Source organism: Ictalurus furcatus, chromosome 6 (assembly GCF_023375685.1).
Source record: "Ictalurus furcatus strain D&B chromosome 6, Billie_1.0, whole genome shotgun sequence".
Classification (NCBI taxonomy): Eukaryota; Metazoa; Chordata; class Actinopteri; order Siluriformes; family Ictaluridae; genus Ictalurus; species Ictalurus furcatus.
The window spans coordinates 10250633-10263308 of NC_071260.1; the positions used below are offsets into that span (position 1 = coordinate 10250633).

General features: G+C 40.4%; 1 protein-coding gene across 1 annotated transcript in view; it reads left to right on the plus strand.

The window, feature by feature from the left end:
• The window catches only part of rab3gap1 (RAB3 GTPase activating protein subunit 1), a 110793-nt gene extending 106892 nt beyond the window's left edge, over positions 1-3901 (plus strand). The window contains exon 24 of the mRNA XM_053626485.1: positions 1645-3901. Within this exon, the coding sequence (XP_053482460.1) occupies positions 1645-1722 (78 nt within the window). The 3' untranslated portion in view covers positions 1723-3901. The remainder of the gene's footprint in view (positions 1-1644) is intronic.
• Positions 3902-12676: the final 8775 nt, after the last annotated feature.

Sequence of the window (12676 nt, forward strand, 5' to 3'; positions counted from 1 at the left end):
TTGCTGGATGCCTCGGCTTCTTTTAGAAAGAGGAGTGAACCTTGACACGTTGGAGGACATCTGCAGGGAGTTGGAGGTGTTAATTGGAGTGTTGATAGCTATGCGGATAGTGCTTTACATGCTGTAAAGGACACTCTCATTCATTCCAGGTGACCTTCCGTGTCCTCCCACACGCCGCGTCTCGTTCTTTCAGCATCCTGCTGGACGTGGCTATTTACCCGCTCCCTCTGTCGCCGTTTATCCACTTTACCAACCTCTCCTAGCCTGTTCTCCCGAATCTATTTCTGAACCTTGCTCCTTTTTCTATTTCCCCTTCCATTCAGAGTGTTGGATGTCGGTTTCGCATGGCCATTTTCCTACTCTCACTCCCCTGTGTGTGTACCTGCAGGGTGTGAACTGACACCAGACCTTTCCTGGCTTTAGTGTGAGAATGAGACCGACTCTGTGGGTCAGTGCCAACTCGTTAGAGCACAACCTTATGTGACCTAGAGCTATCACGCATTGGCGAGAGTAGGCTACGTATACTCCCTATCTTTTCAGAATGATCAGACGAAGACGAGTTTGTTTTCTCCAATCAGACTCGCAACATGAAATGCACAGCTAAATGAACCCCAGAGAGTTGTTTTGCCTAAACATTGTAATAATTCATCACAACATCTCTCACATCCACCCACTACGGTACAGAACTGGCTGTAACGTTGATGCCGATATTGGATATGCCGCTGCTGATGGCAAACATAGTTAGTGGGGAAATCAATCAAACATGAACATAATAAGACATCTTCAGCTTGTGTACAATTATGGCAATGGTGAACACTTGTTTAAATAAATAAATCCATATGAATTGAGAAGGAAAATCTAAACGCATTCTTTCACTCTCATAGATCATGTCTTGGAAATAATATGCCTGGTTCAGAAATATCGTTAAAACATTTGTATCACCAAAATCATTCAGCGCGAGTTTGGACTGATCGACCTCTCGATCGCACACAGCGAATTTTTCATTGAACGGTATTTCTAAGCTTGGGTCAAACACCAGGGTCTGCGTTATGGATAAAGAATTATGTTGTTGGAAAGAAAGCAAAAAACCCTCCGTTTTGCATTTAGTGAATTATCAGGGTACTTCAGATCGGGTCAGCAACGGCAAATCTTTCTAAAATAGGTGCTAAAATTGGATTGGGACGAAAGGTACAAACGTGCAGCTGTTTCATGCAGTTGCCAAAAATAAACAATTGTACGCTAATAAGCAGATTTCCTCTCTGTAGTAACGTATTTACGAAGTTCATTTGCCTCACTTCCCAGATGAAATTCATTAAGAATAGTCTATATGGCTGTAATTAGCGATGAGGACATGGTTTTATTTTTATCTCCCATGCAGCATCTGCAGTTGTCAGTTTCAATATGGAAACAATGACCTACTCAAAATGTAGTTAGAAGGGAGTCTACTATGTGTAAAAACTGCATTTCAGTACTACCCAATCAGCAGATGTGCTTAGTTTAAGCTAACCCCGATACATAAAAAGTGCAATAGTTAATTTTTTTTAGTATTCCTTATTTGTAAAATAAATAAATAAATAAATAAATAACCAGGAAGATATGTAGAACATCCATGCATACATTTTTTGTACCTTTTATCCTACACAGGGTCGCAGAGAGCCTGGAGCCTATCCCAGGGTACTCGGGGCACAAGGACTCTCCCAGCCTATCGCAGCGCATAATTAAACACACGCTCACACACAACGGACAATGTAGAGACGCCAATCCGCCTACGACAAAAGACAGCCTAAATGTCTTTGGACTTGTGGGAGGGAACCAGAGGACCCGGAAGAAACCCCTGAGTCATGGGGAAAACATGCAGACTCGGTGCACACAGCGGAGGCAGGAATCGCACCCCCAACTCCGGAGGTGTGAGGCAAGCGTGCTAACTGCTATGAAACTATGTCCCCTACATATGTAGAACAAGATTAAAATAAGTACATAACGTTTGCGTTCACGTTTATTCATTAAGCAGACGCTTTTATCCAAAGCGACTTACAAATGAGGAAATACAAGCAAAGCGATATATCGACAGAACAATTCAAGTAGTGCTACCATACAAGATCTTGTAATTGAGTTCTAGACAAGTAAAGTGCACAGAGTAGAGGTGTAAGAGACAGATTAAGTTGTTGTTTTTTTTTTATTATTATTTGGGGGTTATCGTTTTGGGGGTTAGTTACGTGCTCACGGAAGAGGTGGGTCTTCAGCTGTTTTTTGAAGATAGTGACACATTCTGCGGTACGGATTGAGGTTGGAAGTTCATTCCGCCACTGAGGGACGGTTAGTGTGAAGGTTCTGGAAAGGGACCTTGAGCCACAGTGAGTAGGCACTACTAAACGATCACAGATTGTGTGAGGGAAGGTAAGCCTTCAGTAGAGAGTTGAGGGAGGAGGGTGTTGTTCCAGACAAGGTCTCGTACGTGAGCATCAAGGTCTTGAATTTGATACGGGCGGCTACAGGAAGCCAGTGGAGGGAGATGTAAAGGGGTGTGACATGGGTTCTTTTGGGCTGGTTGAAGACGAGGCGTGCTGCTGCATTCTGAATCATCTGAAGGGGTTTGATGGAGCTGGCTGGGAGGCTCGAGAGTAGTGCAATGCAGTAGTCCAGTTTTGATATGACAAGAGCCTGGACTAGTAGCTGCATAGCCTGTTCGGTGAGATAGGGTCTGACATAAATAATGCATTAAGCCGTGGCCTTAGCAAAAGTGTATCGAGGCGCTGAGGAAACCCATCTGGAAAGCTGACTTCTGGTCTGGAATACTTGTTTGTGTCTCCTGTCAGTCATTTTACAGACACTTTACTCTACGGGCCACTGAAGTTCCTGGCGGTGGAGCTTTGTGAACATGGGTGGGAATCATTCGAATGTCTAACCCACCTAACTGTTAGAGACCTATTCTTGGAAAAAGAAAGAAATAATTTTATCTAATGTACCTTTAATGTTTTTAGCTCTCACAGGATACTTTGCTGCTACTTTTTGATTTAATTTAGTAGACATATTTATGATATAAATGCTTGCGTTTTTATGACAACACACGGTTGAAATATGTTTAGGAGTTGCTGTGAGGTATGATGATTTGATGATGACCTTCACCATGCCATGTGATTGCAGAAAAGGAAGTGCAAACAGCACTTGCTGGTCATGTGACATGCCTTTTTTTTTTTGTTTTAATGTTACAGTTAAGGCCGTGTTTTTCCAGTTACATAGGAAAATAGTAGTTTTGTATTATTGCCGATCCAAAAATTTGAGATAAATTCATTGTTGCCATATGGCAACACCATGCAGTAAAGGGTTAATACATGCTTTTTCAATAATCAGTGCAGAGAAGCAAGAGGGAAAAACAAGATGAACACATGCAAAGAGAGAGAGAGAACTAATTATGGATGTACAACATAATAGATTAGAGATTAGATTGTGGTATATTAAATACGAAGCTGGTCACAGTTCTGTAATGTGGAGCTCGTTAAAATTTTGTTCCATGCTACAACCCTAGTAGTATAATAAAAAAAATCAACTAATGATTGGTAGTAATCTATCTGCATAGATGGAAGAAAACCTGCTGTCCCGGAGAGCCGCTCTTCTCCGCATGTTGATTCTTTTGAAGGAAATGTAAGCACTTTTTCCTCATTTGGAAACAACAAAATGAGACAATGTGACCACAAAATGTTTAAAAAACAATGTGCATCTATAAACGCAAGTCATTGCAGTAAAACTGATTTCGACTGCATAATCTATTAAGGATTATGAGCATCGTGACCAATATGGAATAGCCAATAACCCCTTTGTGATGCCTTCTACTAATTAATCACGGACAGGCCGTTATCACGAGCTCATGCAGAAAACCGAACATTTAAAATTTCAAATAATGCATGAAATTAATGGTGGCTAATCTTTTTTTTTTTTTTTTTTTTTTGTCAATTCTTCCTTGTTTGCAGAAATACTTTATAAGCCAGTTTACTGTCTCCTATTCCACAAATGCTACCAGTTTATTCATCACAGCGTTATGATTATTCTTTGTAAGCTCTCACAAAATAATTAGCTTTAGATGACTGCAGGCATGATTCACAGCTAGTTGAAAGTGTCTTTATAAATGTGCAAGTCTCAAAAACTTCACGGCAGACAACATAATGTGAAGCTGAATGAGACTCGCTTTCCTGCTAAAGAGTCTCATTCAGGGTCAAGGTAGCAAAAGGGCCCGCATTTATTCAGGTGCTGTATGCTATGCTGAAAAAGGAGAGTAACATACATGTAACGTGGCTCCATCTGGCTTTGAAATTTAGTACTACATGACGGGTAAAATTTTAACTTGACATATGTCGTCTAAGGACTGGGGTAGTTCTCAAACTCGGGATGTGTTTAACCCACCACGCAAGGTTGTGCAGCACGTTTAAAAATACATATATATTTTTTTTAAATCACAGGCTGTGTGGAAATTCATGATACGTTTTCTCCTATCTAAAATTTTGACAATTTGTACCTCTTGATAAATGCACTTGTAGGAAAGGAGGTTAAAAGTGAACCGTATTCAGAATGTATTCTTTGGTTTGCCCATTTGGGAAACCCCTGAAGGTTTTATATATACACAGTAGAAATACATGAAAGAACCATACAAATGAGTGTTTGGGTACAAGATGATATACATAAATGATTGAGAACGGTGAATGAATAAATGGATAAGAATAAAAAAGTGTCCTAGGGAGAACCTCGGCTGGAAGCTAAAAACCCTTAAGCAAGTAGATCAATCAATGAGACGCACTTGAGGAGTTCCGTCTTGATATTAATAAAACAATTTGAAACCACGATCCAAGAGATATTAATGATTTTATTTCACCCCTGCAAACTGCTGGGACAATGAGAAACACCTACACGTGCGTGCACAGTTATGCTGAGACCTTTCAAAAAGTCACATATTGACATTTGCATTAAACACCACTGTCATACAGCCACCGTTCCCTCTTCTTCTCACCATGCTTGGACGTCAGATGAAATGCACGTGATTTGGTGCCATTCACTTTGCAACTCCGTAGCATCCTTTACAGTTACTGTGTGGTAATGATGATGCCAATACAGTGCAGCTACTCCCGGATTTAGAGCACGAGTCTCAGTTGCACAACACTCCACACAGAAGAATTCGTAATGCCTCGATGCAGGAATTTTGTTGAGAGTTATAAATGAGAGTTTGGACAAACAGCTCATGTGTGACTGAACTCTGTGATGCATGATCTAGATAATAGGATGAATCACAAGCAGGCCAGGCTGGGCCACATTCTTTCTGTTGATGCCTGTGTCACGTTTGCAGGTGGCCTTACCAGATGAAGCATCCAGATGTGTGCTGCCTAAGTACTGAATGCAGATGCACTCATGACTTGTTGCATTGTGTCTGGCCTGCCCTAGCAATTCGTTAGCTGTCTTAATGTTACCGTTGGAGCAATCTCTCCAAGCTACAGAAGTTGATACCTCTAAGAGGAAGCAGGTCGATACCTTGCTCCTAACATTACAGCATCTAGGCCATGATATGAGGCTGAACATAAGCACCCACAAGGCACAAGAGACCCACCAAGAGATGAGTCACCTTCAGCCTACCTTTAGAGCGCTGCTCCTTGTCCACCCTGAGGTCTCTAGACAGCACCCTTACCACTAAAGTCTCTCGTAGCACATATCACCTAGGGGTAAGAGCTGGTTATGGGATGGTTTACAGCTGAAAACTTTGCTCCTTGGTTGTCAACTGCACTTGTCAACTCCTTTTGACATTGTCACAGGGATAGAAACTGCAGTTCCTCTGTTGGTTCCCAGATTTTTCAGTTTCAAGGCCTTATTGATTTAAAACCCCAGCAACGTTGTTGTTTTGTCAAGAGGAGTGATGGGTTGTTCTTCCCAAAAGCTCAAAACAAGGACTTCTATTCAACAAACTTCCTTGTTCAGAAGAAGGAAGACAATTTTCATCCAGTTCTAGAATTGAGAGAATTGAATCGGTACTGGGGTCCCATCCAGGGTGTATTCCTGCCTCACACCCAGCGTTCATGGGTTTGGTACCGGATCCATCACAGCCCTGTCCAGTACAGTGCTGTTACTAAAGATTGATGGATGAATGAACAAATTTCTTCCTTGATTTTTAAAGCTCAAGCTGTGCAACCCCAGGACTGGTTACTTTGCTTCTCCACTGTTGATTCTTCTGACTTTGTATGCCATAGAGTCCTGCTTGTGCCCCAAGATGGCTTGCAAGACCTTGGTATTCACTACTGCCCTCACTAGTTGTCAGAACCCCCTGGCGGCTTCCTTCCAAGCAGATCTGCTGTCCCTAATGGGTCATGAGATTTGGCACCCTCAGCTCAGTCATCAGTTTCTGTGGGTCTGGCCCTCTGGCCAGCTCTGCCGCAGTCCTCTGGGTTCCCAGTGTGGGATCTCGCCTTTGTGCCAGAGTCCCTTAAGGACCCCACTTCTGGGCTTATGCACAATGCAGAGCTGATGTGTATATTTGGAAAAATATATTGTTATTTTTTTATTGCTAGTGATCACTTCAACTAAAAGCTGAAGCTTGCTCTCGTCATAAGCCTGTCTTGCTCACTTTGCATGCATTGGTTGAATCCAGGAGTCTGCTTATTGTCCCATCACCAAATTTTATGAATGGGTTGATTGGCCTTACAGCCTTAAGTGATGGTGAACCTGCAGAGTTTGTCCCTTGGTTCCTTGTTCCATTATTTAGACTGGATGATGTCGATCTCACTGTCAGATGAGCTGCTCGTCTACAACAGGAAAGACACAGGGGCTCCTTTGTCTAAATAGAGACTGGGACACTGCATAGTGGACGTCATCATCGTGGCTTATAGATGAGCTGAATTCCCAGCACCTACTGTGGCATGCCATTCTGCAAGGAGCATCGCTTCCTTATGTACATGATTTAGAAGTGTGCTACTCCAGGGACCCTATCATTCCAGTGGTGTAAGTGCAGCAGTCATCTTTGATCACCTTTCAGAGTAGTCTTTAAGTGTAACATTTATGTTCCTTGTTGGCATAGGTTATCCAGGTGTTTATCCCCTGGTGGTTAGGAGCACAGAAATAGAACACTAGTTATGTATATAACCGTGGTTCTATGAACCCGTGATAGCCACCAGTTATATATATGTAACTAGCGGTCTCATTAATGTTGAATTTAATCATGTCTGGGTTTTCAGACGACGCTAAGCTTGCACATCAACTTTTCAAGCTGTGAATGCTTTTCTCTCGAGGCTTCACATGGAGGTAGAGGGGGAACAAAAGGCTCACACTGGCTTTTTTCCTTCACTGCACTGCAGAATTGCTGCTAATTGTCTTTAGCTCCGCAAGAGTCTGACTCTCAAAAGGCCAGAATGTATATGGATTTTCTAAAATGTCACCAAAGTTTTGGAGCCCCCACACTCCTGCAGAGACAACCTCATATTCTTACGATAGCTACAGACAGTGCTGAATGGACAGCTCTTCCAATATTAGATATTTATCTGTCTCCCTACCTGCAGTTAATCAAATCATTGTGTGCATATTTCAGGACAGTGTGTCATAAGGCTTTCCTTATAGCATGACAAATCAAAACTTGTCTTGAGAGGAGCTGAATTTCCCTCCAAAGTACTTTGAAAGCAGCAGTAGATTCTGCTTCAAAAACCTAATTTCAGCCTTTTGGTTATGCATATACAGTGCCCTCCACTAATATCAGCACCCTCTCTAAATATGAGCAAAGAAGGCTGTGAAAAAATTGTCTTTATTGTTTAACCTTTTGCGCTTTTGTTTAAAAAAAAATTCACAAAAATACTCTGCTCTAATGGATATCAAACAATTGCAAACACAACACAGGTGTATCAAAAATATATATCTTTGTTAAATATATGTGTGCACCAATTATTGGCACTCCTATGAATTAATATGAGAAAAATATATTTGAAGAATATACCCATTGATATTTTAATTTTTTTTTAGTACACCTGGGTGACTAGGAACAGGAAATTGTTCAACCATGACTTCCTGTTTCACAGGGGTATAAATATGAGGTAAGACATAAGCCAAATTCCCGTAGTCATTCATAAGAATGGGTAAGGCCAAGGAATATAGCTGTGATGTGCGGCAAAAGGTTGTTGAGCTTCACAAAATGGGAAGTGACTATAAGAAAATAGCAAACGCATTGAAAATGTCCATTTCCACCATCAGGGCAATAATTAAGAAGTTCCAGTCAACTGGAAATGTTATGAATCAACCTGGAATTGGACGTGTGTCTATATTGTCTCAACACACTGTGAAGAGGATGGTTTGAGAGGCCAAAAAAATCTCCAAGGATCACAGCTGGAGAACTGCAGAAGTTAGTTGCGTCTTGGGGTCAGAAAGTCTCCAAAACTACTATCCAAAGTCACCTACATCACCACAAGTTTGGAAGGGTTTCAAGAAAAAAACCTCTACTCTCATCCAATAACAAACTCGAATGGGATCGGGGTCAGGTGGTCAGATGAAACCAAAATAGAGCTTTTCGGTAATAAACACCAGAGGTGGTTTTGGCACACAGAGAGGTAGCCATATGGAAAAGTGCCTCATGCCCACGGTTAAATACGGTGGTGGATCTTTAATGTTTTGAGGCTGTTTTTCTGCCAGAGGACCTGGACATTTTGTTAGGATACATGGCATCATGGACTATCAAATATCAACAGAGATTAAATGAAAACCTGACTGCCTCTGCCAGAAAGCTTAAAATGGGTCGTGGTTGGATCTTCCAGCAGGACAATGATCCAAAACATACATCAAAATCAACACAAAAATGGTTTACTGACCACAAAATCAAGGTCCTATCATGGTCATCCCAGTCTCCTGACCTGAACCCCATAGAAAACCTGTGGGGTGAACTGAAGAGGAGAGTCCACCAGTGTGGACCTTGACATTTGAAGGATCTGGAGAGATTCTGTATGGAGGAACGGTCTCAGATCCCTTGCCATGTATTCTCCAACCTCATCAGGCATTATAGGAGAAGACTCGGAGCTGTTATCTTGGCAAAGGGAGGTAGCACAAAGTATTGACTAAAAGGGTGCCAATAATTGTTCCACACCTATATTTAACAAAGATTTCTTTTTATAAACCTGTGTTGTTAAAGAAGCATGAAGCAACTAAAATCAGACTGAAGCAACTGCCTCTTTACATAGACCCTTAATTTTTTTTTTCATTTGTTTATTATTATTACTATTATTATTATTATTAATTAATTACTATTATTATTATTATTAAGTAGAGATCATTATGTGTCTCAATAATAAATTGCCACTCTCCAGCTTAAAATAAGGAAGATGTCGGGAAGAAATGATTTGACAAATGATTTCTGAAGAAACTCCTTGGTTTACATCTCTTTCCCTATTGCTTTGTTGTACCATGAAGTGATGTCAGAGAGCTGAAGCACATCAATTTACCTGAAAGCAGTCACAATATGGACACATCATTCATTGGTGCTGAATGTAAGGAGGCTCTACCACTGGGAAAATCAGTGTTCGAGCTGGACGTAGTGACCGACCAAATACAACATGATCAATGTGTGAGAATTCAGTACAAAGTAACGCTTCAGAGGTAGAGGAGTATGAGTGAGAGAGCCACACGGAGGGACTCAGTCATTGTGCCTAATGGGTCTTAGTGACCGGTTCTGCAAGAACAGCTATCAAAGTGGCTCGACCACACAAGTACAGAAAAATAGAGAGGTTTGCAGAATTGAGGGGTAATGAGTCAGGAAGTGCAATCTTCAAGCTGCTGAACTAGAACGACAAGCTAGTTTTCCTACAAGCAACTACAGAGCTGGTCGGCTTCAATTTCATGGTCTTTCCTCCCACCAAGAAGGTATTAAGGGGGGACTAGATATCACACTTCACACCTTGAGAACAGGACTGAAAAAAAATGTTTTGGCTCTGAGCAAAAGCAATATCGCAATGTTTCTTTTCTTGCATTTCAACCACAACATAACGCACCTAAACCAGTTACAACAAAATGAAAACGCACTACATTCAGTACTGTTACATAGGATATGTTTAGGCCTAATGTAATAAAAACGATTATCAGGCCCAACTTACGGCTCCAGGGTCCCAGGTTCGATCCTGAGCTCGGGTTACTATGGAGTTTTGCTCGATATTCCCGTGACTGTATGGATTCCCTCCAAGTTCTCTGGTTTCATGTAAAAATCTCGCCCTTAGATGTGAACAAGTGTGTGAATGTGTTTGCATGAAGGACTAGTGTCCCATCCAGGGTGTATTTCTGCCTCGTGCCCAGCGTTCCCAGGATAGACTCTGGATTCACTGCAATCCTGACCAGGATATAAAACCGTTTGGAGGTAAGACACAGTGCGCTACACAGAATGAAAAACATGACTTTATTAACCGGCACCTGAAGTTTAAAACGAATGCCGCCCACCCTCCATTTTCAGTTACATTTTTTGTTCCATGAACTGGTTTAAGAAATTCTTAGACTTAGCAATCTGTGTTTGAATTGAGATGACATGGAGACCATCTCCTGAAAAATGAAGACAACTTGAGGTTCAAAGTCGAATAAAAATACATCTATGTTTAGTCATAATCTCACTTTTTTTTTTTTCCTTCTTATCCGACATATCCAAATATTCCAGAAACCTTAATCCTGTGCTCACTTAAACACTTGCTTGTGTTTTTGCACAATTAGATAATTCACATTTCTTTTTTCTCTCTCTCTTCATTGGCAGCTTTTCAAACTGCTCCTAATTTGGCATGTGTCAAGATAAAACCAGCAAAATTGCTGTGTAGGTTCTGAATACTAATACAAATGACTTGTTTGTACCTCACACCTGTAGCCCTCTTTTATTCCCTCTTTATTCCTTGTTTTTCATTCCCTAGATTGAATTCATAGCTCATAATGCCGATAAGACTCCTCTATCCAACCATGCTCTACTTTCTTCTATCCTTCGATGTTCCTATAGATATCTATTGGATTTCACTACATCTTGAAGATTCACACGACCTATATGTTTAGCACATTTGATGCGTCTTTTGATCCAAACTTTCACACATCAATATATTTCACACTATTAGCATAAAATATCTGAATTATGTAGCACATTTAATTTTGTCAATTACATGTCAGGGTTTTTTTTTTCATATATATATATATATATATATATATATATATATATATATATATATATATATATATATATATAAACATATTCATATTATGTCAGGTGATTTAACTCCTGGGTTAAAAAATTTTCCAATCACTTTGGGCACAGAATAGCGATGTACTTTATTGCCTTGATATTTAAGGGCCGTCCTCTTGATTTACTTTAAGTTTTCTAACTTAGAAAGATATTTCTCCTCTTCTCTTCTTCTTCTTCATATAAGTTTGTTTGCTCCTGTGAGCTTGTTTACTTTTTTATTTACGCAGATGACAATATTTCCGTGCTAGAGTTTCCTAGTTTTCCCTACAGTGAACTTCTCCCTAAAGTTTGAGAAAGTTTGAATTCTTTCGTGCTTGAGACAGAGAAAGTGACTCGCTAGGTATTGCAGCGCCCAGAATGTGCTCACTGACAGGAAGCTTAAATCACCTCTTTCTCCTGCTTCTGGACATTTTTATATTTGGCAAAAGCCAAAGCATGCCTTCAACCCACCAAGATCTGTTGCCTAATGTTAAACATGTTGCCAATCATCAGCTCCAGTGATTGCTCTGAATGGTTAATGCCAATTACAAGAGTATGTGGGCATTTTACAGGATCAGGATTTCTTCAGAGCGAATGCATTCCTCCTGCTGTTCCAACATTCCAAGATAGAAACGCATCCTTACCCATGGTGAAAATAGTGTCGCATATCAGGTTAACGTCAGATGCATTCGACTATTAGACCTTCAGTGGAGAACAAACTGGGAAGTATACTGCCTCCTCCCATCATAAACAATGAGCTTGTATTTTACTACATACTGTATAACAGAGGAACATTTTTAGGATGTTACTCTCTCGTTAAATGCCGGTATTTACAACACGTCCTCGCTTGCTAAATGCTGATATTTAAAAATGCTGATTCATAAAAGGTAAAGTGGAAAACAAGACAACACGAAAAAGATAACCCAATAAAAAGTCCTTTTGAACTCGTACTTAATCCAAATATTAGGACAAATTCGATACATTAAAACTGTTTTTGCACCACTTACACCTAATTCACATCATACCACAGTACTACTGAATTCCCGATTCTGATTGGTCAGAAGATGTTGATTTATTTTCTGTAATCACGGCTCTGACAGCAAGGTAGCGCTCATTCTAATGCATTTTTGTTTCTCTAGTAAAGAATTGTTGGGTTGAAAACGTTTTCTGTAAGGAGATGTTTATTTCGCATTTTTTTGGAAGGAGTCTCCAGTGTCAGCGCTTTGTAACAGCCAGAGGTAAAGCTGTAAATTTTAATTTACAGACAGAGGGAAGTCTTCAGGATCGAGGGCTTTTGCAGTTTCTTGGTAACATGACACGCTGCGTTTTGTTTTGTTTTTGTTTTGTTTTATTAACTTAAAAATGTACAACGTGTTGTACTTTAATTAATCCAGTTTGTAATCAGTGGCAAATTGCTGTGGTTTAAGTGGAATAAAACACGTCACGATGTCCTCTTATAGGAAAATAATCAACTTACAAAATAACAGTACA